The 27,685-nt window shown below is 44.3% G+C and overlaps 1 protein-coding gene across 2 annotated transcripts in view; it reads left to right on the top strand.

Moving 5' to 3' along the window:
- The first annotated feature begins 18,991 nt into the window (after nucleotides 1–18,991).
- Nucleotides 18,992–27,685, top strand: part of SLC15A2 (solute carrier family 15 member 2) — a 54,300-nt gene continuing 45,606 nt past the window's right edge. For both annotated transcript variants that reach the window (XM_018072689.3, XM_018072693.3), the window contains exon 1: nucleotides 18,992–19,509. In XM_018072689.3, coding sequence (XP_017928178.1) covers nucleotides 19,443–19,509 — 67 coding nt within the window. In that variant the 5' untranslated portion in view covers nucleotides 18,992–19,442. The remainder of the gene's footprint in view (nucleotides 19,510–27,685) is intronic.

The following is a 27,685-nucleotide window of genomic DNA, read 5'->3' as shown; positions in this document are numbered from 1 at the left end:
AGAGGGGTGATGCTCATGGGAGTGAGGAACGTGGGTTGTAGTTTACTGTGGGTCTCAGCTAAGCTCAGAAGAAAGAAGTTTCTTTGCAAATTCAGCATGTTTGAGCAAGTTCTGAGGAGGCACTAAACTGTCTCACTGGGAAACTATTTTTCTTTTTCAGGATGAACAAGGATATCAGATGCACCCACATTGCAAGGCTGAGCCTGGGTGGAGGGGCTGAAACATGGCCCACAGGTCTGGGATTGAGAAGTTTCTCCCCATCCAGTAAAGGCTCCCCTTGGAATAAGAGAATTTCTCTATGCCAGGGGCTGATGCTCTGCTTAGCACAGAGGCACCCACATCTTCAGCCATGGAGATATTAGTTGTGGATGAGTCTTGAGCTTGGACCACAGCTCTCAGGTAAGGTGTGTTGCCAGCTCCAGGACCTGACAGAGAGGGCATAAGTGAAGTTGCTCAGCATGGTTATATGACATGTTTGGGAAGGCTGTTAGTAAAACACAACCAGGAGGCCTGGCTCCAGCCCCTTGGGACAAGACCTACATTTCTATGAGAATCACCTCCCGTCACTAGACAGCTCCCTGAAGGCCAGCACTGCTTGTGTGTGGAGGCAGAGCTCTGCTGGAAAACCCAGTGTAATCCTGCAAATTGAAGTCACAGCTGGAGGCAACGGGCACATCCTTTGGTGGTGTAAATCACTATGACCTGATTGATTTCAGGGCCAGCCTTGGTATTGAAGATGTCACAAAAAGTTCTTTCAAAGGGATCTTTAGAGAAATGCTTCCCCCTTGGTCTTCTGTTAACTTGCCTGTGATAATATGTCTGCAGCATGCTATCAGTGTAGAGCTTGCTTGCAAGAAAAAGAAAGAAGAAGAAAGAAGGAGAGAGACTGCTGTTCATCTTATTGACCGCTTATTCACTTCTTTAAAAGTAATTAGGAGTTTAATCAGAGTTTCTATGGATTTTTTGAGGAATCTGTAATTAAAATCTGCACAGTCAACTTGTGTTATATAGTTAACTTTCTTCCACAGCTGCTTAAATATTTTTAATATTCTCACGCCCTCTAATGGAAACTGTCAAGTACCCCCGCATAAAAAAGAGCAGCTAGCAAAATCCCTGCAACAGGCTGCCAAACCACAGCCCCCAACAGCTTTTTGGTTTAGGAAAGGTTTGCTCTGCGATAACAGCCCAGGCTGTAGGTTAACAGGCCTGATCGACTCCAAGCTGATTTTTCTCTAATGAATAGAAATGTTTCTTTCCATCAGTGTACAGTGCAGTGTATGGAGAGGGGGAAGGGAAGGAGAAGAAAAAAAAAGTCTGACTGTGTAGGGATGGAGCCAGTCTCTTGATAAGCTTTCAATTAAGAGCAGATTAAAATTAGGTTTATCTTCTCCTGAAAATGGCAATGACGTTAATATAATAATACAATGTAATAACTTAATAACCCAGTTGGAAGTGACTCATACACATTGGAAAGATCAGAATTTTGCTGCCTAGTTTTGGGGAGGTTAAGTGTGTCCATCCCTCGTTCCTGCAGGTGTGCAGGCTCCCATGGGAAGAGGGAAAGCTGGACAGTAATTCACAGCCTGGGTGCTTCACCTCCCTGGAGGTTTGGTGTGACTGACAAGGGAGATTTGAGGTGCAGAAGCTTCTGATGGGTCCATGTGTAGAAACAAGAGCTGAGGCTCAGCAGAGTCCTCCGATGCCTGGTCCTCAGTGCTTACCCAATCCCATTGCTCCACCAGGGACAGGACATTCCTGGCATTGCTAGGAAAAGAGACAAAGACCCATGGCTGGCTGTTCCCTGCTTCTCAGTCCAGCCCATCACATGCATTAAGGACTATAAAATCTGCTGGCCTTAGTGGAGGTTTACATCTCCTGCTGATCAGTGCTCTGTTGTCAGACATGAGACAGTGCCCACTGCCCCTCGGAGAGCTGCCTGTGTTCAGTATCCCCTGCACACCCTGCAGAGTGGGTGTGATACAGCTGATTTCTCACCATTCCTTGGCAGAGGTGACTGGTACAGGATACTGACACCACACCTGGTGCTTAGCCCCTCCTAGAAACTGAGATGTTCAGCCTCAGAGAGAAAGGCAGAAAGGAGCTTCCAATGCAAGGTAATCTCTGGTGTCTCTAGTTCCCTTTCGACTGGGCTCTGCCATCTGCCTTCTGGATTGAGGAGATCTGATTTGCCTGAGGGCAACTTGGTCATCTTGTTTCATGGGGCTGATCAACACCAGTGTGTAACTTGAGTGTCAGAGAAAGGTATTTGTGTCTGTGCCCTGTGTGGTGTTTTATGGAGAAGGGTATAAAACACTTCCCTCCCTTTTCATGAAGGATGTCTTGGTCCAGAACCTGGGCATTGAGCCTTACCCATGAGAAATGATCAGATTAAACGGGTTGTCTTTGCAGATAGAGCACTCAAGACCTCTAAACAATAAAGTATAATGATATAGTTATTTTCAGATGTCAAGGTCTAAGCACTTCAATGAGTTATTGTGATTTTGTGTGCTGGCCACTGTTTATGTGCTGGAGATTTCCTGCTCTTCAGCATGTCCATACCTTGCTGTGCCCTTTAGTTTATTTAGCTGAAAACAATAACTGAAAGCAGCTTTCTGATAAGACAAACACTTACCTGTGCCCAAATACAAACTCCTTCAGAGCAGTATTTACTCATTCCTGAACTGTATTGTAGGCCTAACCCTTTACCTTTTGAGTTGAGTGACTCACTGTGATTGACTGCAGGATGGGTCTGCTCAGTCCAGTGCACGTGCAGGGTGGACAAGTTCAGTGGTAAAGAAAGTGAAAAAGTGAAAAACAAACAAAAAAAGCAACTGAAGTAAGAAGGAAATGCCAGCCTGGAGAAAAAAGACCACATTTCATTCCCTTGGCATTGTGGGCTGTGGTTTTTTTGCCAATAAAATGGAGTATGTAGAAGTCTTTGGTCTTAAACTCTAGCTTTAATTCCAAAATGTCTCTAATGCACTGAAAAGTCATCCCACGGAGAGTGACAGCACAGCAATAATGTGGCCACGACTAATCCAGGTCCTTGTGGTCTTCCTTTTCTCACTTCTGATTGTACAGCTGGGGATATTAGAGTGAAAGAAGAAATGGGTTGAAAGCAACTCAACTGGAAAATAGTTAGATCCTATGTAATAGCCATAGGCATAGAAGAGGAAAGGGAAGCAAGGGAAAATGATGAAAGAAGAACAAGGGGTTTCTCATGACATTGCGTGAACTGCATGAGATGTGGCATCAGCACTGGCAACAAGAATCCGTTTGTCCATCCTGCAATGGTCATGGGACTCAGTTCCTTTACCCTGCTCTGGTTTGGTTTTGAAGGTCACTCAGGACCCATTTGGGATCAGGAAGAAACATCCCTCACTCCTGTGTTTTTTCTGGGGTAGCACTCATCAGATTGCTTTTCACTACTTGTTGTGTGGGTGATGTGGTTTCTCTGTGCTGGAACTTGTGTTGGCAAAAGAGAGGGACAGTCCTGGGACTGCAGTTGTCCCCAGGTTTGTGTCTGATCCTACATGTCTCTTTACACCAGTCTGTCATTTCAGTGCTTACTAGTGAGAGCATCTGTTGGAGGAGCTGTTAGTGTCGGAAGGGGGTGAGACAGGCTTTGTTACTGATATCCAAGGCTAAACTTTGCAGCCTCTCCAGTACTGTTTAAATGCTCTTCTCCCTCAATTATTTGAGGATAATGAAGGCAGCAGTTTCTTCTTTGGATTTATGGTGCTTTAGAATGTTAAGCTGTGGGCTGCTTTCAGGCACTTCTATGTCTCATCACCCACGTCCCATGACAGCAGAATTGGTACATGCCTGCTTAGCTGCAATTCCCTCCAGATCCTTACCAGCAGGACAACTGTACAGATTTGTTAACACTGTCAGGAGGAAATTAAAAACCTGGGGTATTTTGTAATACAAGTCTGATTTTTATTGTAGCAATGATATAGGCTGGTTTTTTTGAGCTTTGGCCTGTATTATTTTTGCCTGATTTTGACTCAGTTATTTTTTAATAGTTTTCCATTGACTGACACAGAAGGTTACTTGTAAAATTGTAATAGAGAAATTCAAATGTTCCACTCCATAGAAAAATAAGACATTCATGTTGAACATCATAAATAGGGAAATTTAGCCTTTGACAGCAAGAACAAGCTCAGCTGATTGTGGATATTTCTGAGGATGCTTTCTAGCTTTGTCCCCTCTCAACAGCCTAGTCAGGACTGAACCTCCTACTTAGGTAGATGAAAGCTCCTTGTCTTTATTCCTGAGCAGCCAAGGCTAGCCAACATTGATAACTCTATTCAGTATTCAATAAATGGTATTTATTGTTGTTGGTAAAAAGTAATTCCCCTTCTGGCAGTGAAGAAGGTATGACTTGTAAATAGAGGTCTGGGAGCAGTGCTGTGCCTGCAGATACAAGGAGGGTTTGACAGAAAGGCAGCAGAGCTGGATTACGGACGTGTCGGTGTGCGGGAGCAGAACAGCCCTGCCAAAATGCAGACTCTGCTTGTTGGAGCCACTGCCCTGGATGAGACCCTGCAGAAAGCAGATACTGTGCAAAATGGCTCATGTATCATAACTCCTAGCCATGCTTACTAAGAGGGAATTCTCAAAATGATGTGGGATAGGAAAAGCATGCCTAACAGCTTTGGTATCATTTCAAATGTGAAATACCTTTAAGAAAAATATTGTAACTTGTCCATGCCCACTAAGGCTTGTCGTACAGGTCACAGCTGTTTTTCTTTGAACAGATAACATTTCTTCTACAGAGATGTGTTCTTCCAAGGCTTTGCCACTCATCTGGCATGCTTTTGCTGGTTTTCAGCTCTCGGGAGACTTTGCTCTGCTCTGATCTCCCACCTGAGGTTCTCTTTGTCATTAATTTCCTCTGGAACAGCAACACCTGAACTACAGACTCAGATGATGGAAGAGCTGGAGGAGTATTTGGGATTGTGTCGCTTGCTTTGTTGCTGCATTTTTCCCTGAGCATCTCTGGCCGCAGCTGGAGGTGTGGACACACATCTATTCTGGCAATGCTGTTCTTTTTTCAGTTATTTTGTTTTTATTTTCTATCCCACCATTTTACCACCTGATCTCTGTGATGAGAAGGTGATTGAGGACATACCTTGGCCTCTTCCCTAACTTGAGCCTGGCAGCATCTACGGGCTGGATGTGGAGAAAGCAATGAGCATTTCAGGTACTATTCCCTGGCTGCAAGTTTATGCAGCAACCCCTCAGGAGAAGCCTCCCTTTCTTAAATATAGGATTCTCACAGTAACTGCAGATATCCTGGATTGTCCCTCACAGCATTTATCTCCCTGATAATGCAGCCAGTTTCCTGCCCTGAGCCTGGCAGGCTCACTATTTAGTGGGGATATAGATGTTTAGCATGTTTTAATCTGATCCTCACAAATCAGTCCCAGAAGCCTCCCAGACATTTCTGCTGCCTTTCTCCCAATGCCATACAGTTTGTCGATACCTGTCCTGCTGCTGAGGATTTAAAAATGTTTATGTGTATTTTTAACTAAGCAGCTCTTCACTGAGCTCTTGGAGAGCAGCAACTGAAGGTTGTGTGCATGGAGGTGTACAAGGAGGGGAAGCTGGAAATGCAGGAAGATCCACCAGGATGTTTGCTGTCTCTGACTGACCCCATTGAGGACCTGTTCAGAACCCATGTCTTGTTTTGAGCCTGTCACCTCAGTCATTGGGGAGCTGCTGGAACAGGCTGGGAACAGGCTGTGCTAGTGCCAATGGTGCTGCACAAAAAGGCATTCACAAATAATGAAGCTCTGAAACACCCTGAACATAAGTGTCAGCAGCTTGAATTGGGGTCAGTTGTGCCGTGGTCAGAAGGAGGCTGTGCTGGGGGAGCAGGGAAGAGACCTCCCCCTCTTCTGCCTGGCTGGGGGAAGGGGACTGCAAGGCAGTGGTGAGCAAACCTGCTCCTGCTGACTACCCCTGGGAAAGTCAGGCTCTGACAGGGATCCTTAATTCTGCTGCAGATCAGGGTCTGTTCACCCTGGTCATCTTCAGACCTTATGTAGGTACTCAAAAAAGCATCATCCCAGCCACAGAGCTCGGCTTCCTGAGGCTGCTGCAGTGAACAGATGATGTCCAGAGCAGCAGTTCATGTAGCCTCCTGACTGTCTGCAATGCCCTGAGCAGCCTTGGACAAGTTTTCACCTTGCTCTGTGCCTCAGTTTCCCCTTTTTTATATTGGGATAATAATACCAAGGGGAGGGAGGAGGTGAGGAAGGACATTTGTGTCATTTTGGCTGTCGCTGCCTGAGGGGCTGCTGCTCTCAGAGAGTGAAAGCAGGTTGGTTTTGAGACCAAGGCAGAAGGATATTTGTCTTTGTCATGAAACTAGTGGCTGTCTCTGGCCACATGATGACACCTCTTAATACCGTTACCTTAAAACAGGAAGGCAGATCCCACCAGGTGCCAAACAGCACCAAGGGCTTTTTAAGCTTAGCTCTATACCAGTCAGTCTGTGGTCCCTATTTTAAGATGTCATGCCTCTTCAAGTCGAGTTGTAAGGACCCACCACAGCAAGGTTGGTAAAACACTGGCTTTCCAAGGGCTATACTTGCTTTGTGAGTCACCTTTAAGGGAATAAGATAAGATTTTTATTGCTAAACTGAGTGGCAGAAAACCCTGCCCCTGCCTCCCAGGTATTAAATAGCAACTAAGCTGCTAAAGGATTTTGCCAGCAAAATTGCTCTGCAGTGCAGTATGTAGGATTTAGCCATCAGCATTACCTGTTCTAAGACATGAGGTGCAGACCTGGGAACATGTGGGATGTAGTGCTGCTGTTCCTCACACTGGAGTGGTTAGTGAGTGTGCAGACACCAGCTGGATGAGTGTTCAGGATCCTTACAAGTGTAATCACCAAATGCTATCTCCTGAAACCCTGGGGCTGCTTTGCAGCAAATTAAAGAAGAGAGCAGAAGCCCATATGTTATTTCACTGGTCAAAGTGGGGAGAACAAATTAAAGTGCCTATTTTAGCACACTAAGACAGCTGTGCTCTTCTCAAGCCAGTCCTGAGAAGCCACCCTTGATGGAGGGGAAAGCATCTGGCCTAGCAACAGTCAGTTAGCTAGAAGTGGAGGAGCTGGCTAAGGCTTCCTGTTGAGGAAATCTTTGGATGACACCTTGGCAAAGACCAAGGGACAAATGTGAGCCCCAAACACTCCCCACTGAGCAGTGTTAAGTGCCTTTCATGGGACTGTCACGTGCCAGGTGAGAGGGGGCTGTGACCTACGCAATGGGGCTTTTTAGGGCTTGGTGGCTGTGGGTGTCAGGTGTTCAGTGGGATTTGTTCACTGTTGATTATGACTCTGGGTTACTATCAGCAGAGTGAACCTCGAGAACCTGCAGGAACAGTCTTCAGCAGCTTGCCTGCAAATCCAGGCAGCTACTTAAAGAGCCTGTAGTGGTTTTTGAGCAGCACGTATGTGTTATCATGTTACTGTTAAGCCTTGGTGCGCTCTGTAAATATCTGGCATTCTTACTCTTCTGTCAGCAAAATGAGGTTTAGGAAGTTTAAGTGACCAGAATTCCAATAGATTTCTGCATGAAGGGAAAGGAGAAAGGGGGGGGGTGTTGTCATGCCTTACCAGAGGCATTAGAAGTGATGATTGGATGTGCTTCTTCTATATTTCTAATATAGTTTTTCTAATATAAACGAAATTGGAAGTTAGAGAAAATGTCACTGCAGTATTAATACATCACAAGAATCAAGTCACTTAGAGGATGCAATCCCTCCAATACATCTACATTGATGCTGAGTGTGTTTAGCTGTTTCAGCATTCAAAATACGATATGGTGATTCTAAGTGCTTTCTTTTAACCCCTTGCTTATAGTGGTTTATTTTTCACATGAGATGCCTGAATTAAATTAAATCACACCAAATATAGCTTATTTGATGTTTAGGATCTTGCGCCTTGGAATAAAGTCAGCCTGTTATATGCATGTTTTTGGGTGCCCCTGGACAATTCCTATGTGGTCCAGAGCTGAGAAAAGTCTGTTGTCAAATTCAAGTCTACCTGCCTCCTGAAAAAGTTCTTATGGATCCACAGTCAATAAAAGGTTGCTAATGATTGTTATAAAGGGCTGACTACTTTAAGACAAAAGAACTCCTTTCCTTTTCCAGGTGAAAACTTGTCACACAGGTGAAGTGTTTTGCTGAAGGTCCCTCAGAAAATGTAAAGCAGAGACAGGAGGTGAACCCCAGTCACCGGACATCTCATCCTAGCCAAACTGCCTACCTGCATTATGGGAAACTCAGCAAGAAACAAGGGTAATGAAGCTGCCCAGCTGCCTGGAAAAATGACTCTGCTGCTATATAGCAGGTAATCCTTTAGATTTAAGAAATGGCATAACTTGTAAGGAGGAAGTTTACAAAATATGTCATCTGAAGACACTGCCATGTTTAATGCATTTGGTGCCAATGATTTTCTTTCCCCTGCTATACTGTTTACAGAGCAGCTGGTGCAGAGATGTTGAGCTGCTATTGAAGATGAAAGGCTGGTTGTTTTTCAAAGTCCTTTGTGCCTGTTTGCTCCTAGCTGTCTGTGTAGATGGTTTTTATTTCCTTTATCACTATAGGTCTGAAGTCCCTTCTTTAAAGATTTCCTCAATTCAAAGGAAGATTTCTTTTGCTCTAAGTCCCAAAAGACCTGGAGGGTCTTTGCTCTTTTGTTTGGGCTGAAGTCTCCACAGGCAATGCCAGTGCCTTCGAAGGATTGCTGAAAACCTTTAACCCCCAGACAGCCAATGTCCCATCTGAAGCCCTTTGATGAAGGCATGAGGAATTCAGTCTGTTCTGCTCATTTCTGTGGCCTGGGAATGAGAAAACCCCTCTTGAACTATACAGATGCAGTGAAAAACTTCCAGTGCTTATTAGTTAGTGCTGCTTACAATGGTACATAAAGGATGGAGCTTCCCCCCTCAAAACAGCCACAGAGAGCATGTGTTAGGTACTGTACAAACCCTCACAAAGAGATGCTCACTCAAGTTGTTTAAAAGCCAAGTAATCAAGGCAGCAGAACCTTCCCCATTCCAAAACTGAGGCACTGAAGTTATGGGAGGTCAAGTCATTTGCCCAAGATCATGACAGAAAGATAAGACACAGCTGAGAACTGAAACCAAGGTGCTGCTTTGTTACCTTAACAACCTGATTTTCCTCTTGTGTTCAATCTCTCATGCACTGAAGTAGGCTGAATTACAGGATTTTCTCTCTTCCATATAGTTTGTCCACTGGTGGTTGTGTTACTTTGGTGAGGGAGCTATCTTAGAAATCTTTCTGGTCAGTCACTAAATCTGTATGATCTCACTTTTTTGGAAATGTTTTAGCCAATGAGTTTCTCTCAGACAATCTAATCAGTCTGTAATGGCAGTCTGGAGGACTGCCCATTCCAAACATGCAGCCTTCCCACCCAGCCTGCACCAGCAGGGTCATCAGTCAGTCAAACCAATGCTCCCACGTGGCAACATCACCCAGATGGAAAGCAAATCTATGCAAATCTCATAACAAAGCTGTACTGAAAAGAACTGGATCCTGAGTGTTCTTGAAAGCCCTCCCCATCAGTGCATTCAAGTGACTTTCTGACTGATTAAATGCTCTTCGGCTAAATGCGCTTTTCATCTGTGAGTGTGTTTTCTGTTCATGATTCGCAAAAGTGAGTGCAACTGATATTTTTCATGTTGCCCTGTAGCCCTGCTGCCAACATCCATCCCTTGCTGACCACAGGGTATAGCCCTGGAGAGGAGCTGCAGCTGAGCTGACTGTGAGCCCTGTGGGGCCGAAAAGCCCAGAGTCCAGACACTCAGCTGAATAAGAGAGAAACAGTACCACAGCCAAAGTGGACAGAGTGAATGGATCTTGCTCTCCTTGTGGAGCAGTTTGAACACTGAGCAAGGAGTGAACCAATACTGGGTGTGCTGAAGCCAAAGAAAGAATATTTCTAGATGAATTTCCAGTTTTAATGTTCTCCATTTAGCAGAAACTGATGGCACCTGGACACTGGGAGATCCAAACAACTATCTGCTTGCTCATATAAAATGTTTTCATCCAGTTTTATTTCTTGGGATACTGTGTACACAGCAAACCCCATGCAGAATGCACACAAACTTCTTTCTCCTGTACATCCGCATGTGAGCTACTTCTTTGCTGTTAGTGATTACCCATTACAGAATTGAGATTAGACATGTATGAGTGTGAGGAGGGTGACATTGCTGCCAAAGAAAACTTGTGTTCTACATCTCAAGTATCAGGTCACCAGAGAACTGTGTAAAGAGTAACCAAAATGCACATGCCTACCACTGAAGGTGACAGGTTCTTAGTAGGGGATGTAGTTCTTCTCACTGTTATATTTGGAAAAAAATGCACAGCATCACTGCAAAAAACCCCACCATTCCTCAAATCCAAAAGATAGCTGCAGGCACACAACAAGTCTGTTCAAAACTGGAAAGTTAATGTGAATTTTTTAAGTCCTAGAGCATTGCCCTCGCTTTGCTTTCTCAAAAAGCCTGATCTAAGAATGGCACAAATTCTCTACCTGATTTTGCTACCAATTTTGCTGATTTCTATTTTAAAAAGGTTTTGTTGATTTTTATTTTGTAAATTTTAACATCTTCAAAAAATATCCCAAGTGCAATAAATATGTTATCTCTTGCCACAGAACCCTTTTGATAATTAAGAGATTGATCATCTTCAGCAACAGACATAAAAGTTTAAACAGTACATTAAATGTTCTCTGTACTAATGCAATAAAAGTGGGTTTACTTTTACAGTGGTAATTTTAGCAGCAATCTAAATCAACACCCTGTTGATAATCAAACAAATCTTCCTTTAAAGAGAAATGCAGTGCAAGTGAGCTTATTAGTATTATGGGCACATTATTGTCTTTACTTTCCCCAATCAGCTTTTATTCATGCTTTTACAATAGGTGTAAATTTTTATATTTCCTTAGGCAAGCAGATGAATGAACTGAACATCAGGAAGATTACTTAAAATAGGTTATGGTGATAAGAAATAGACAATCCTGTACAATGTGTCAGTGGATTAGACTGCTGAGTTCTGTAAATGGGCAACTCTGCTCTGTTGGGGCTGACAGGAAGCTGAAAAAGAAAAACTTGACTGGGGGGTGTTCAAAGTGTGGCAGGGTGTTTTCCATATGGATGCGTTAGGGAATTTGGGAGGGAGAATGGTGGGGAAAAATTTCTGCTGTATGAGGCACATCTGGTAGTTGAATGGTGTCTGAAAAGGACTCATCTTGCGTGAGGCTGAGGACTTGCTCCTGTGTCAGACCCAGGCTCCCTCAGCTGTGCCTTGTCCTTCAGTTCTGCTCTGCCTTCTGTCATGAGCAGGTATAGCAGAAGTGAGGGAGACCAGGAAAATGGCTTTGTGCCTTTGTGACAAACACTGTGCAGAGAGAAGAGCAACTCTGGAAAGCTCTGGGTTTGATGCTCTCCAGCAATACCAAAAATGTAGGGCAGTAGGTTTTATTTTTCCATTTTCTTGACAATGTTGCTTTGAAAAGTTGAAATAAATCACTGAGATATTTCTGGGCTAAAATTTCATGAGTCCTCATGGCATGGAAATGCTTGTTGCTCCACATGACTCTATTTCCAAGCTCAGACAAGCAACATGGTGGCTGCTCACATTTGCATTGCTTCCAAGGTGGATCTTTTGTTTTTCCTCTTTTCTAGGTCCAGCCAAAGGAGCTGGGTCAGTCACAGGATGCCCATTATGCTTCTCTCTGGAAACTCTAGATGGATTTATGCTTGTGGTTGATCTGAGGATCACCACTTTCCTTATATCAGGAGTGCAATTCCTGTTGGATCCAAGAGAATCTTTTCAGCTGAATAACTAGAGAGACATGTTAATTATGATCCTTTCTGCTTCTTTAATGTCTGGATAGTCCCTTGCTGTCCTCTTCTAAAACAATACCACTCTAAAATCAGTTTGAATGCTACACACAGTGTGTTACTCCCACCTGACTAGGGACAGCTGTTCCGTGTGTGTGGCTGCACAGCGGAAAATGCTGAGGTCCTGAGGATGACTCATCTCAAATAGCAGTCACTGCCCCGTGTTTTCCCTTCTGAAGCCTTTCAAACCACCCTTCCATCTGCCTGCTGTTTTGTAAACTCTCATGAAGTTTGGTTGCAAAGTGCTACTGTTTGAATTTTCAAGCAAAAGAAGAGAAACGGTGGTGCCAGATTCAGTGCAATATGACTGAAGGTGGTGACATGCATTACATTATTGTTGGCCTTTTTATCTCTGGTCCTCTCTTTTTTTTATGACTAGCAAGATGACAATAAGTCAGTTCAGGTTGACTGCTCCTTGCCTGAAGGGCTGTGAGAGTGTTTCAAGAGATGGCTATGTGATGATGTCCCAGACATTTTAAATGTTAAGCATTGTATGTTTGCAGTCCAGAAGATTTCTCATAAATCAGTTCTTAATAGTGCAAGTTCAGATCCTACAGTAGAAACAGCCTCCTTTGCAACCAACAGGGATGAACTCAGCCATGATCTGGTTTCTGAGGCCTCATCAGATGTGCAGAATCACCCATTTCCCTGGGCAGGGGCTGCACCTTCATGAGTTGCTCAGTCAAATGGTTCTCCCAGCAATGGTAGGATGGCTGTAGCAGCCTGGTTTGCTTTGTCCTGGAGAGCTGTGACTCCAGGGACTGCTACCTCGTATTTTCTGCAGTCAACGACAGATGGGCATGGCTTTGATATCTGCTTGCTTTTTCCTTGGGAACCGAAATGGAATCAGTAGCTCATTGTAGGTGGGCTGCTGGATTGCTGCTGAGAGGCAGTGGGAATGTATTTTGTTACCGGGGGGAAACGCAGGGCTGATTACCTTACCCATCAGGGACAGAATGAGCACTGAGACTCCCACAGCTGATGGAAAGGGAAAAACACCAGGGATCGAGAGTCCATGGATCAATACTGAACGGAGAGGCAAATCCATCTGTCGGCTGACAGTGATAGCCCTCGCCATGGTTCTGGAGTGACTTGGAGGATGTGAGACACTGGATTATTGTATTTGCTATTGGGTTGGACCAGCTCAGGTGTGTGTGTGGGGTGGGGAGGCACAGTTTGAATCCCAGGGAGGTGATGCCCTGTCCCTCACAGCAGCCCCTGCGAGGCTCCTGAGGCAGCCCGGGACCAGCTGTCAGTCAAGGACCCCTGGAGCCCAGTCCAGCCTCTGATTGGCTGGAACAGCAGGAGCTCCGCCCCCTCACCTGGCCCAGAGGTATAAAAGCAGCCACATGTGGCTGCCATCTTTGGCTCAGCCCCACCACATGGGAAACTGGGCCTGCACAGGACTCTCACATGGTAGCTATGTAATTTTATCTTTCTCTGTCTTTGCTCCTTCTCTTAATCTCCTTTCTTAACGTTTTGCGTAACTTGAGACCAAATGGGTTGGATTTTGCTATGTTGTATCTGTTAGCATGTGCTAAGTCAGTGCTTTGTGGAATGCTTGTTTTGGTTGTATGTTACCCTTTAAATTTTTGCTAATATCTCTTGTTTCCTGAAGTTTATCAGTAAAAGTACCCTCTGAGAAAGTGTGTGCAAATTTTCTGCTCTATGCTCTCTCTTAAGGTGTTAGAAGAACCAAAGGCTCTTCTAATAATCCAAGAGTGGATATTGTTTGAGTGTTGTATATATTTAAGGTAAAACTCATTTAAGGTGAACTCATAGTTCTGAGATTTGAGGTCTTACAGAGGACAAGCACTCTCCAGCTGCATGCTGGAAGCGAAAGGTTCATTGACAGGAGGTTCTGTTGTGTGTCCTGAAGCCAAATAATATTTATTTCAGGAACAACCCAGTGCTGGGTTGTGACCTTTCCTGTCGTATCCTTTGGTGCTTGGCTCTGGTGCTCTGTGTAAGCCCATCCTTTGTCTTGGTGTTGGCTTTCTTTGCCTTCCCATTTCTGGCTCACCTTGGTTCATCTACATGTCAAATTATTTCCATCGTCGCTGCCTGCCAGGATGGGGCAGGGGCCAAAAATACAGTAGAGCAAAAGGTACCACATACATAGTCTGCTTTCACTGGCTAGTCCAAGCCAGTGGTCCCAAAGCTCTTTCCTTAGCCTTTAAGCAGAGAGGGAACCTGTTGCCTTCAGTGACTCTTGCCTAAGAAAGCCCTTTGTGACTTGTCCTACAGGAAGATGTTGAGTGATGCAGACTTGCCTCTCTCCAGGCCATCCATCCAGCCTGTGGTGGAGAAGAGGAGCTGCTTGCTGTGCTGTCTAAGTTATGTTTGGCCATCCTGCCATTTGGGCAGATCTGCTGCCCTTCATTGGCTTGCACATCCACGCCAGCTCCCTCAGGCAACCACCCAGGGCATCTGCCACAGCTTTCATTGGCGTGGCAAGAGTTATCTGTTCTGCGTGAATGGGCCTGACCAGCATCTGGCAAATCTCTGCACCACTGGGATCTCTTGTAAAGAGCAAGGAACTGAGTACTCCAGTAACATGATTGTAGAGCTGAAGTGAGTCACTGTAAGCAATGGCTCTGCCCTGACATGGTTGCCTTTGAGCTAGAATGAGTCAGGCTTCTTCCCCATTTAAAACTACCTGAATCCACAGTGTCTAGCAGACATTTCTGTCACATAGATGGTTTTTTGGGTGCACATGGTTTCAGATTCAGTGGCTTTGGCAGGAAGCACGTAGCTGAGGTATCTGAAAGTCTGCCTCAGCAAGGGAGGGCTGGGTGGGGTGGACAGGTAGGGCAGATCTGGCCTATGCAGGTGGCAAGTGGCCATGCTTTTCACACTGCTCTTCCTTAACAGCAGCACAACCCCAGAGATTGTCCTTGGCTGACTGGTAAATGGACCATGTTCGCTGAGGAAGCAGCCAAGGCAGTGCAAACCTGTATTGCCACTCACTGGCAATAACCTGCCTCACTGCATGTGCTTTGTCCAGGCCAGTGCACCATTAGCAAGGTGGAGAAGTAGAAGAAGAGTGCACTGACAATGCAGTTGTCTCCGTCTCTAGAAGATCTGGGAATGTGATGGTCTTAGTAACTCAGAGATGGACATTTTCCCCCTCACCATAATGTTTGAGATTTAGAAAATCTTCTCAGAAAAAGCTGCCTGTATTTTGAAAAGAGTGAAAACATGGAAAACATGGCTTGAGTCAGTCAAAATGTTTCTGACGTGTTTTATTTCAGTTGTAAGCCTTTATGATGTGTTTGCAGATTTTTTTTTTTTATCTTCAAGAACTGAAATCCTTGAAATGACATTTGAATAATGGTGAAACTTTGTATGAGCAATCAGAGAGAAAACAATCTTCTCAATTCCTTTCTACTGCAAGCCCACGCTTTTCACTGGTTTAAGTGAATCCCTACTTCCTGCTTTAAAAAAGTCAGCTGGGATAATGTAAATCTGCTTGATTCAATTAGAAGGAGCTTTTGAGCAGCTGCAAAGTCAGAGAATTTATCTCTTATGTGATAAATGATGGCAAAGAGGTCACCACTTGATATAAAATTAACCCCAGAACTAGTTTTTCCTAGCTTCTAGCTCAGTTTTAAATGATGCTGGTAATTCTGTCTTTCATTTGAGTCAGGAGATCACAGTAAGAGGCATCACAAAGCACCTAGAAGTGATTCAATCATGAGACAGTAGAGATACACATACCCATGTTTTACAGTCCTAACTGCAAGCAGAGACATTAACTTCTCATTCACTGGCAGCTGATTCCAAATCCCTCTAAATGGCTTTAAGAAAATATATGTTTCTGAGCTTTACCCTCAGCTAAGTCTCCCCTCATACTGGTCTTCTAGCTACTTGAGTGATAACATGAGGCACAAGGTAGAAGTCACCTAACAGCTTAGTACTAGAGTAAATCTCTCCACTCCATGGAGCATGTATTGTTTTTTAACTAGACTTTGCTCCAGCTCTGTGTCCTTAGCACACAAAACTGTCTCAGTGGTGACAACCACTGAAATCAGTGGAGTTACACTCATATCTGTGGGTCTGGTCCTACAGGCTCCTCCTTATGTATGCTGTGCCACAATGTCATCTTGGTGTGTGACCTGCCTCCTCCCATGCTGGCATATTAAACTGGATGTATACATATTCATATGTATTTTGATGATAAATGATGCCTGTAATTGTTCGAACAGTTCAGACTGAGGAAGGTTGAACTGAGGTGCAAAGACAACAACCCTGCCTGACCAAGATACAGCAGAGGAAACCTCTACCATAACCAACAATAACAAACCACAGCAATTACTCAATTAAAGCTTAATCCATCTTTAATCAAGACAGTCAGTGTAAGAGGCCCTTGGGATTTCTGTGAGAAGGAGGAACTCCCAATCAGTGCAAAGGGAATTAATTGTTCCTTTTTATTCCAGGGTCGAAGTTGCCCCCAGATTTGCAGATGCTAATTTTCAGAAAGAGAATCATTAGTTTTTAATAAAGAATTTGCAACTTGGGAGGTGGGGGGATGGACTGAAAGCATTTCCTCATACAGTTTGGAGTTCATTAGTGCACCCATCAGGGAAAATGTGTGAGAAAAGTGAAATCGGATAAATATTCCTTATTTATCCTCCAAACCAGTAATTCAGAAAAAAAAAGCAATTTCTTCTAAATCTGAGTTCCAGGTGACTACCTTTTATCTGAGCTCCATTAAATTATTCCCCTGCTAAATTCTCATGAAATAGGCTTTTTGCTCCAGCAGATGTTGACTCTCTGAGATCATTTTGAAAGCAAAACATTCTGTTTTTATTAGTAATGATCCATCTTCCACCCTGATGATGTGAGGGGCTTGAGGAAGGTGTTTGTGCCTAGGTGTCAATCCCTGTTTCTTTGCTGTCATGGGGACAGGTTGGGTGACCTGGTTCCTGCTTGTCTCCCTGGCTGTGGGTAGCACTGGGGTACAACAGAGAGACAGGAGAGCACCTGGTAGTGATTCTACCTCCAAACAAGTCAAGAGGCAGTGTCCTTGGCCTGACATTCACTACTCAAGCTTGTAGCTAGATCCCTTTCACCCTCGTTCCTACTGCAGTGTCTCAGCAGGGTCTCCTCTCTTCAGTCTCAGTTATGGTAATTTTTTCCTTCCTTGGTTGCCCCATGTGGTTCATTCCCAGGGTTTATTTCAGTGTGGCAACCACCAGACACAATTTTTCTATGGTCTCCTGTTTATTCTGGAGTTACACATGGCAAGTTTCCTACACAGCTCTTTTTAAAAACACAGATTTATTTGCTTTTACTGACTCTGGTCAAAGCAGCTATTCTGAAATCCCATAGGGATGGAGCAGTAGAGGCAGACAGATGTGATGAGCTGGAGCTGCTCCACATACCAAGTGCTGCTGGTTGAAAAGAGCCTTGACCTCTTTAATACATCAGGTCAGTGAAAACAGGGCTGGACAATACTTTGGTTGATAATGTTCTGAGGGGACTAGGCAGAACTGCCTGAACATTTCCCAGGTGGTGTTTCCTTGGGGCCTGTTTGCCTTGACAGATTTCTTCCTGTGAGTGAACTCTGAGGCAAAAGGAATATTTTATGAAGCTTTTTATATCACTGTCTATGGTTTTTGTGGCAAATTGAGCTCCCTTCTTGTTGTATCTCTTCTCTTCCTTCCTCTCCTTGGTGACCTCGCAGCCATCAGTGCCTGAATTCCTGCCTTTGCATCCTTGATTTTCTCTGTCTGCTCTTTATGAGGAGGGTTCCATATCCATAACTCAGCATATGTGGCTTTAATGCTAGTTACTGCAGTCTGAAGGGAAGGAGCAGACTTGGGCCTGTCCAAGTGAGTAGAAGATCCCAGAAGTCTGTGATTCCCTGCCAGAAGCAGCAATGGAAATGACAAGCTTGGTTTGGGACTTTCAGGCTCCTACCTTTATGCCAGGGAGCCTGGAAGCCATCAGACCCCAAGGGTTTACAGAGTCCTCACTATGGGAATGAGCTGGGTTCCCTGGGCAGCCAGGTGCTACTGAGGTCTGGGACCCTCACACAGTGAGTGTCCTCACTCCAGTGCAGTCCTGCAAATGCCCAAGGAGGAGATTATTCCTATCAAACCATTTTAATGCAGGTTTGGCTCCATGGGAAATGTAGAGCCTAGGTGACAGGAGCATCAGGTTTCTTAATCTCAAGGGATGCAGTGGCATTTTATCATGTCCTCTGAATTATTCTGTCACAAGCATCTTGAAGGTCTGGTTTATCTTCTCTAAAATGATTAGTATGCTGCTCATCAATCATTCTTATTTCACAACTAACATGCTGCAGGTGGTTTAGCAACCTGAGCATTTGGACTGAAATAATTGCACTCTCTAGAGCCCTGCCTAAAGCAGGGGGAAGCTGCTGGTGCCTTTGAGGTGTTTGGGTGCTGTGGGGATGGGGGCATGGAGTGCTTGGGTGGATGGCCAGCCAGCCACCTGTGCCAAGCTCTGTCCTTCTGCAGCATGCCAACTCTCAGCAGTAGCAAATTTCAGTTGTACAGTAGATTATGAAGTCAAGGCTGAAGAAAGGGAAAGCTTCTTTTATTTCTCAGACAATTAAAGAACTCAAGGTTATTTTGTCTTAGTAACACATCTCTACCTGCCTGGCTTTCTCCTACTTCGCTACAAGCTGCACTTGAGTGGCAAAGTGATTCTTGTATGTGTAGAAAGTGGGGGTGCCTGGGAAATGTTCAGCACTCACAGGCAGACTGGCTTATTGGAGAAGCTGAAGAGTCAGCACAGTGAGTTTTCCCCACTGCTTGCCATTCACCAAAGCCTAAATCTAATTTTAGGCATTAAGCTGAATATGAATTCTTGAAAACATATGGCATCAATTCTGATGCTGATTGCTTTTGGTAAATTGGCTTGATATAGCCAAATCCTTTGAGTTGTTTTCCATTCCCCAACAGGGAATGTGAGAAAAGGAGAAAGATCTAGGTCTGAGAGAGACCAGGTCTCTGGCCAAGCTAGCTCCAACAATGTACTTGTTTTAGCTATCTGTCTTCCCTGTAGGACCAGCTGTTTCTTCAGGAGCCCTGCTCTGGAATGTGTGCAAGTTGGGAAAAGACTTCACCGATAACTCTACACTTACAAAGCCACTGAGTGGTACAGAAAATACAGAAGACAACCCTGAAACAAATGAAGTAAAGAGTTAATGAATCCTCCAAGAAGCTTTAAGTTTGCACAGAGAAATCAGAGAGGGGAGTTTCACCAGTACATTTCTCTGACCAAACCCACAGATAAAGATTAACTGAAAGTCTTCAGGGACAGCAAACAGAACAATGTTACTGTGAGGCCAAGTGTTGTTTTGCCATTTGTTCTCTGTATGTTACCATGGAGTACAAGTGCTGCTTGTGGGTACAAGAAGAAATAACCTTATATTCGTACCCTACATTTATCTCGGACACATCCTGAAGTTTAAACAGTTCATAGTGCTCTTCTTTTGTACTGGACCATTCCACTGCTTTCTTAATGGAAATCCCTCCATCTGGGGACACTCCACTGACACCTTTGTTTAAGACCCGCTGCAGAGATTTCCGTAAGTAATGTGCTTTGATTGTATTCCTGTTCTTTCCGCATTCCCTGGCTGGGAGTGCTTGAACAGACAGACATTGCGTGTGGAATGTTTGTGGGAGTGGGCTGTTTGAGGCAAGTATCCAAAATATCCATGAAAGAGCTTCAGAGTGAGAGTTGTGCAAACCTGTATTGCAAACCTGTTACTAATATGTATGCTCATCCAGGTGAAAAACTGGGTAGTATATCATGTAACCCTATGTGTCCTGTTGTGCTTGCATATACTGCAGATCACTAGTGCTGTTAATTACCTGAAATTGTTTGCAGAAACTTCTTGACAAATTGTTCTGAAAAACATACAAACCTAAGGAAAAAGCATGGCTGTTGGGGGGGGGGGGAGGAGGGAGCAAAAGGCAGAAAATGAGCAAGCTACTTTTTTTTTTTTTGGTGAATTAATTACCCATCTTCAGATCTGACAAAATAACTCAGAGGAGGCTGATGTCTTTTGTTGCTCTATTTTCAGCCAGTGCAGGAAGCAAAAGTGTCAGAAATCTCTCTGCAAAGCCTGTTTTGATGAGATTTCCAGCCAGTTTCATGAATGAAGTTGGTTTGCATTAACTGTGAATAAGTCCTTGGGCAGAACTAGCAAATCATGGGTTCATTGATCACAGACACTTGTGTGCATGGCATCTGACCCAACACTCAATAAAGGCAATGAGGAACCTACTGGGGCAGCTTATCCAATAGCTGTGGAGCCACTTTGCAGTTCCAAAGCATCTGGAGTCAGCTATTCCCAGACACTGGAAACTGGATGGGAGTGAAATTTGCTTATGTTCCTGATTTATGGAAGTTTGCATCAGGCCCAGGAACAAGTTCTCTGCTGCTCATTTACAGAACTGATGTAACAGATGAGACCTAGTAAGAGTCAAGCTCATCCTTTCCTCCTGCTGCTCTGATGTTTTATTTTCCATCTGTAATTAACAAGGATGGATGCCTACTTTTGGCATTGTTTAACGGTGGGGGCTGTTTCAGGGCCGTCCCCTGAGGCTGTCTCCACAAGTAACATGTTTTTTAAGTTATGCCTCTTTATTGATCCCTGTCTGAACAATTACCAGTGGTACTTGCTCTGAGCCCGAAGGTGTCTGCAATTAACCCCACAATGATATTCAAGGAGAGCACTATTTTAAAAGGCTGCCTCTCCCAAAGTGTGCTGTGTGTTTAAAATGTGACAGGCTACATGACAGGACCCGAAACAGAGACATTTGAGAAAGCTTGGGATCTTCTGATCCTTGAGCCTGAGCTCAGCCATACTTCCTGACTTTGGCTCGGGAGCCTCTGTTTCAAACACACCATTTTCACCTGGTATCTGTATCTTTATTATGCCTCCAGAATAACCACTGTTTTAAAGATTCCTGCCTTGATATTACAGAGTAATACTCTGCCTGACAAAGCCCTAAAATCTGGTGTCTGGCAAATAAAAATTATTGATAATGATTGTTTCATTAGAGGCATCAATAACTTCACCAGAGCTGTTAGGAAAACAGCTCAGCTGCTCTGAAAATGGCAAAGGAAACTTAGTGTTAAGTAGCTCACTTTGCCTGCTCTGCAAACTCCAGCTAAGGCTCCTGGGAGTCAGATTTTCTGGAGGTGGAAATCCAGTATTGAATGTCTGACGGGGCATCAGGGCTACCAATTCTGCTTGTGAGGCTGTATGAAAAGCTAATATGTGCATTGAGAAGTAAAATCACTAACTGAATGATCCTTCAGGAGTTGTGGGCCCAGTTCTTGTTTCTGTGGCTGGTTTTTTTTCATGACCTTGGGATGGTTACTCTTTCTCCTTGTCCTCACAGGGGCTCAGTTGCTGGATCAGTCTTTTAGTTAGGTGGAAGAGAGTAGGAGAGGTCAGGCCTCTCATCTGCTTCTTTAAGCAGCCTGGACAGCCCCATGGCTGGCACAGTTTCTGCCTGCAGAGACTACAGTCAGCAAAGAGCCAAGGCAGCAGGGCACTATGATCCCTATCTCCATATGGGCTGTCCCTGTGCTCCCACGCAGCTGCAGCACCAAACTGCTTGTGGAGCCAGATGCCATACAGGAGATGGGACTTAAAGGGATCTTCCTTCAGGCACAGGTTTTCCTTCCGAGCTTTTCTTTCAGAAGGTAGATAGTCCTCTGTCACTTCTCAGCCTGGTGGCATAGTTACTTGTGCTGACAGCACTCAATTTGGGGGCTGATGCAGCATGACAGGTTGGTGTGAGCCTGTTTGAAAGGGTCTGTGCCAATTAGGGTCATCTGTTATTATCATAGGGGCAGTTAATTGAGGGGCTATCCATAGGCAGCAGGCCATCTCTCTCTAATTTTCCTTCCCTCCTGTTATTTAACAAAACTAGTGAGAGGAAGGCTGCATTAACTTTACTTTTATCTTTAATTCTGTGACTGCAGTAAAAGCCAGTATCTGAGAAGCCACTGAATACAGGATAGAATTGGTTCTGTAATAATAACTTGTTTTCCCTCTTTGAAAATAAATATGGTCCTTAGTAGAGAAATTTACCCATTGCTGGCAGTCAATCAGCCAGGACAATTTGGGCTCTGAGTACTCGATTAGAATAACTTTAAGGAAAATTGCCTTCCTCAATCAAGTAAGGATCCATTAACCTGATGAAACAGGGTTTGCTTATCTGAGAGGTTAAGACTCAAAACACAGCCTTGGCTGTATTAGATGAGGCCTCTTTTAGAATGGGAAGTAATAAAAACACCATCTGTCATGTCTAGTCAATCAGACCTTGTATAAGAGAGGAATTATTCCTCTGACTTTACCATTATGAGATCATTTGTTTGTTAACAATGGGAAGTGTCAGGAATTCTGAACACTGGTTTTATTCCATCGAATTATTTCTAGCTGCCTTTATCTTGCAGAGAATTAATATTAATCTGAGTTTATACAGGAAAGAAATATTTCTAGATGAATACAATGCTAAGGTATTTCATGTTGACTCTCTACTGATTTATTGTTAGAGGTAAAACTGAATGGAAGATGGAGGAAAAAGTGCCATGTACACTTTGCTTCTGAAAAGTATTATTTCTGTAAACCAATCTCATTCAAGTTGCTGAGCACTCAAACGTTCTTTGAAGTCAATTGAATATATACCTCTCTTGTAGCCATAAAGGACCTTAAAGGACTGGGGTGGCTAGATCTTCTCATGTTATGCACAGGCATAGCTGGAGGTCATGAAAAAGGTGATTGCATTTCTTTTTGGCATGGATTTATGAAAGCTAATAAATGCTGGCACTAATGGATTTCTCTGACAGTGAGTACCAGTGCATTCTCCTCTATTCACTAAGGAGCACTTGGAGACATCTAAAGACTGAATGCCAGACAGCAAAGACAGGAGATGGAAGGAGTGGTGGAAAGCCTGTACTAGCATATACCCAGCACTACTGCTCATCAGCTGGGGGAGAAACATCATCTTCCCTTGTCACACACCACAGATGAGATTGCAATGGATGCATTAACATATGCCATTGCCTGCTGCTTGGGCACATGCTGTGCTGCTGCCCAGCACATTCAGCACTGCTTCATAGCTTCTGGGTGGCCACAAGCTGGAAGCCACCAGAGGTGGTTTTTTGTGCCTATGGGAAAACCATTTCTGTGTTCAGGGTTGCTGTTTGCACAAGAGAAGCAATGGGGTGTTTGCAGGTGTGTGATGCAGGACTCAGTTGTTGTGTGATGGGCACAATCCTATGCAAGATCCCAGGAGGAAGGAGACAGGCTGGGGATAGAAGAGGAGGGTGAAAGCAAATGCCTAATTCAGCGTTCAGTCATAGCCAAAAGATGTGCTCCAGTTAGGCTACTGAGCCTGGGGTCCTGTGAGAAAGGCATGTTGAGCAGAAGGAAGACAACATGTTCTCTGGGGTCGCATCAGGAGAAGGCTGAGCACTCCTGATCCCACTGATGTAGGTGGATCAGATGCCACTCAGCTCCTAGAAAAACTGGATCTCTTTTGGGGAGTTAGCATAAAGATGAAGAATCACAGATGAGTTCTTGTTTCTATGAGAGAATAACCTTTTTCCCTGCCAAGCTCTGGGGGGATTTGTCATGAGTGCCAGTGGAGAACAGACCGCTGTGGGCACTGGATGGCCAGGACAAAATGAATTGTGCTACAAAGTGTTAGTGTCCCTGGAGACCCAAATGCTGTATGTTTAGATTAACATTAAAAAAAGAGGAAAAAAAAAATCTCTAATTTTGTGCCACTCCCTTTGGGACCTGATGCAGGAAAAACCCACATGACTGCATTTCCCCCTGGAGCTGGTGAGAGCTACTCCCACTCACTGTGTTAGCAAATTGATCCCCATGATCACTGCGGGGGGAGGCTGAAAAGAATGGATGGCACTGCAAGCTCGTTATGAAAATGCAGGGAACCACAGTTAATGAATCTTGGATGAGCCCCTAATCTGCCTGGCCCTCGGTGGAGGAGGCTGGTTGGGGAGGATGTGATTAACATCTCAGTGGAAATGACAGTCCCTAGAATGCAGAAGGTTGTGTCATATCTGTCAGTGCTTGCATCTGGTAGGGGCCACTGTCAGCTGATATCTCTGTGGATTAGAGCTGGAGAGTTTTTTATCAGAACAGAGGTATTTTTGGGATTTACATGTTCTCTGTCCCTGGCAGCTTGCCCTGATGAAATACCGATTACACAATTGCAATCTGACTTAAACTATAGTCAAAAAATCAGCTGCATGTTGGGTTATGGTGAGAATGTGCTTTCTGTGATGGCAAAGATTTGAAATTGTGCAGTGCATTTTGTCTCCTAACACAGGGAAACTTGCAAAGAACGTTGAACAGGCTGTTTACTGTGGGTGTATGGAAAAGAATTTGGAAAACTGAAATTAATGCCTTCTCTGAGATTCTCATAATCCTGTAGCCGGATTAATGAATGAAACCACTTGCCCCAGATGTACAGAAGATTAGTGCTGCTTGACTGTTGTAGTATGGCCAGTGAAGTTAAGGTTAGGAAACCTGAAACAAGTGCTCAAGGGGCCTGACAAGTAGCAAAGTCAGAACTGAACCTCAAGGTCCTGCTGTCACAACCTGTAGCTGTGCCCCTTCCTTCACTGCCCGATAGTCCCACCCGGTTCAAGGCAACCCTGTGAGCCGGTTGTGAGGAATAGAGTAGTTACAGGATTTCTGTGTTCTCATTACCAACTGCCTCTTGCTGAAGCAAGTAAAAGCAGCATTTTACTTGGGAGCTGGGTGGGAGAGTGTGTGGGGGACACCACTGGAAAGCAGGTACTGGTCAACTGAGGGATCAGTGCAGAAATTCCCAGGGCAGTGTCTGTCCCAGAAGCTGGAAGTAAGCATGGAGAGTAGGGCGTACCAGTACCTGAGGGGTGACTGGGACACTGGATTCGACTGTCTTTTGGCGTTCCACTAGACCCAAGGCTGCTGCAAGCTGTGATATCTTCAGGAGCTGAGCTGTCCCTCAGAGCCTGTGGCTCAATAAATCAGTAGCTGTTTTTCATTTGCTGTGATAACAGTACAGGCAGGGCAGCTTACAGGATAGATTGCTGGGCTGGCGTGCAGGAGGTTTCAGCGGAATCTACCTTCATCAGGATTGTTTTTCCCTCTTTTGTTCCTCTCTGAAATGGAGATATCTGCTCATTGAGATGCCCTGAGACCTGCTGCTGAAAAGCACTATGTTAAGGTTCCTGCTTCTGAAACCACCAGGGAGAAAATGTTCTTGGGACACCAACTGGTCCTCATGTATTTTTCCAAAGTTCTGCCTCGCCACATACATCTTTCTTCCAGCTGCAGGGACCTCCCACCTTCTCACTCCATGAAGGGGACGACCCAGCCTCAGCTCCAGGCAAGTGGACTGGGTAAATCTTCAGTTTTTTCTGTTTCCAGGCTCTCTCTGTTATTCAGAGGTTTTGAACAGAGAGCTATGCCTGAGCCAGACAGGTGTGTCATTGCGTGTCTGGGGGACTAGCACACCTTGTGACAATCAGAATTGATCACTTGCACCCTTGCAAGTCAAACAGAACTAACTACTGTGTTAGGTCACATGCCCTCACACACCAATTTTGGCTGTCCTTTTCTGGATTTGGTTTTTTTTTTTCCAGAGCATTCTCTCTGTTGCTGACTTTATGTACCTATGTGAACAGTAAAACTAGCTATTGTTTCAGCTAGGGACTGTCTCTAAGAAGGGGGGTAGCATTCCTAAAATGCTTTAAATCGCTATAAAGGGGAAACAAACAACTATCAAGAAGGGCAGAACATAGAAACATCCCAGGGACTGGACATGTTCCGATTGCCTGGGGCACCTGGGTGTACATTTTCTTTGTGTCTTGAACTTACTGAAACCAGTGCTACCAGTCAGCTCTGAGTCATGGTGTGCATGGCACCTTATACCACAGCAAAAAGTACAACTTAGAAGTGGAGGGGGGAATAGCTGGAAAAGAATTCAAGAGTTCCCTTAGACCATCTCTTTACTGACAGCCTGATTAGTTAAATTATTCTTGATTTTTCTATGCAATATATAGCCTTCTTTGGTATTCACTTGCTGTTAATCAGTGGTCTGTTCTGAAAGATCACAAGTCTTATTCTGGAGCCAACTTCCATTGTTTTTTTTTCAGAGGTTTTGTGACACTCTCATCTTGAGAGCCTAGAAAGTAATTTAAATTCATGGTTGTATTTTGTTTGTGCTGAGTTTTCTTCATTTCCTGCCTCAGCTCTCTCGTGCCCTGTGTTTTGCTTGAACATTCCCTCCAATGAAGAGAAAAATCTTAATTTTTCTTTGCTATGACAGCCTCTTAAAAAATTGTTCAGAAATAAAAGCCCTTCCTGTTGTGGTTCCCTCCTCCAATCTTCTAATAGAGTCACAAGCTTTACCAAGTGAAGCTTTTTATTTTTCGCAACAATTATTCTCCCTCCAGCTTTTCTTCTCTATTGCATTTTCTGGCCTGTAGTGCTCATATGTCTTTTCTGCTTGTTTTTCACAGTGCTTGCCCAGAGTCTCATGCTGCTGGCTTTGCCATGCTGTTCTTTGTACTTATCTATGCCATATCTTCTTATAATATGACTAGCGCTCCCTGGATCCTGACCATACTTCCTACGTTCTGGAATCCTTCTTACCATCTATCTTTTCTTTAATATCTCTTCTGTGAATAGCCTGCTCTTTTGTAGCCATTATTAAAGTTTTGCTTCAATCCTCCTTGCACAAGCCCCTTACAATTTGCCATCATCTTTTCATGAGTTGTTCAGGCTGTTCTTCCTTTCACTTCAGGCTGTGCATCCCTTGTTGCTCTGTCATATGACTCATCACCTGTAGGAATTTATTCCTCATTTCATTTTGGAATTTGATCTGTGATCAGCTTAGGCTGCTCACTATTGCACATATAAGTAGCTATTGCTGCATGTTTCTCTTCACTCTTAAGTTCAGATGTCTCAGTGTTTCCCTGAAGCATCTTTATAGTCCTCCTGCCCAATTCCCCTGTGTCAACCTTTGTCCAGCTAATAGCAGAGTTCAGCAGGAATTGTAACCTGTTTGTAGCCTTGACTGTATCTTGTGTGTTGAGGTGATGATGAGAGATATGTGGCCATGCAGCAGATGGGACTTCAGTGCAGTGAAAAGGGGAAGGATGCAGGTGGCTTCAGGGACTTGATGTGTGGTCATGGAGACACGATTTTGCTCCACTGCTGAACCCACAGAATTTCACTTTAAACCATTTCTGTACTGTAGAAAACATCTGATGTTTTCCCCTGCAGAGGGGCCTTAAAGCCTCTCTGAAAGAGCAGTTTAGAGGAGGTTATAGGGGAAAGCAGAAAGTAGTAAACAGCAGAAGTGGAGTACAGAAACTGTTGATCCTCTTTTAGGCAACTCATGACTTAAAGGTGGAAAAGGGTCTGGGGGAGCAGCATGTCAATGTTGTGTCTGCATTCCTATGTGATATGTGAAGAACCAGGAGCTGAAGACAGTCTGTCAAAAGGTGATGAAACCTTGTGTCTTCTCACAACCTTAACTACTAGGTGCTCCATCCCTGGAAACATTCACAATCAGGTAGGGCAGGGCTCTGAGCAACCTGATCTAGTTGAAGTTGTTCCTGCTCATTGCAGAGGGGTTGGACTGGATGGCCTTTAAAGGTCCCTTCCAGCCCAAACCGTTCTATTATTCTGTGATACTGAAAGACATGTATAGATAAGGTCA

This window comes from Manacus vitellinus, unplaced genomic scaffold, assembly GCF_001715985.3.
Source record: "Manacus vitellinus isolate BGI_N305 unplaced genomic scaffold, ASM171598v3 scaffold_22_pilon, whole genome shotgun sequence".
Classification (NCBI taxonomy): Eukaryota; Metazoa; Chordata; class Aves; order Passeriformes; family Pipridae; genus Manacus; species Manacus vitellinus.
The sequence above is the reverse complement of the archived record's forward strand: the minus strand, read 5'-3'. Positions and strand labels throughout refer to the sequence as shown.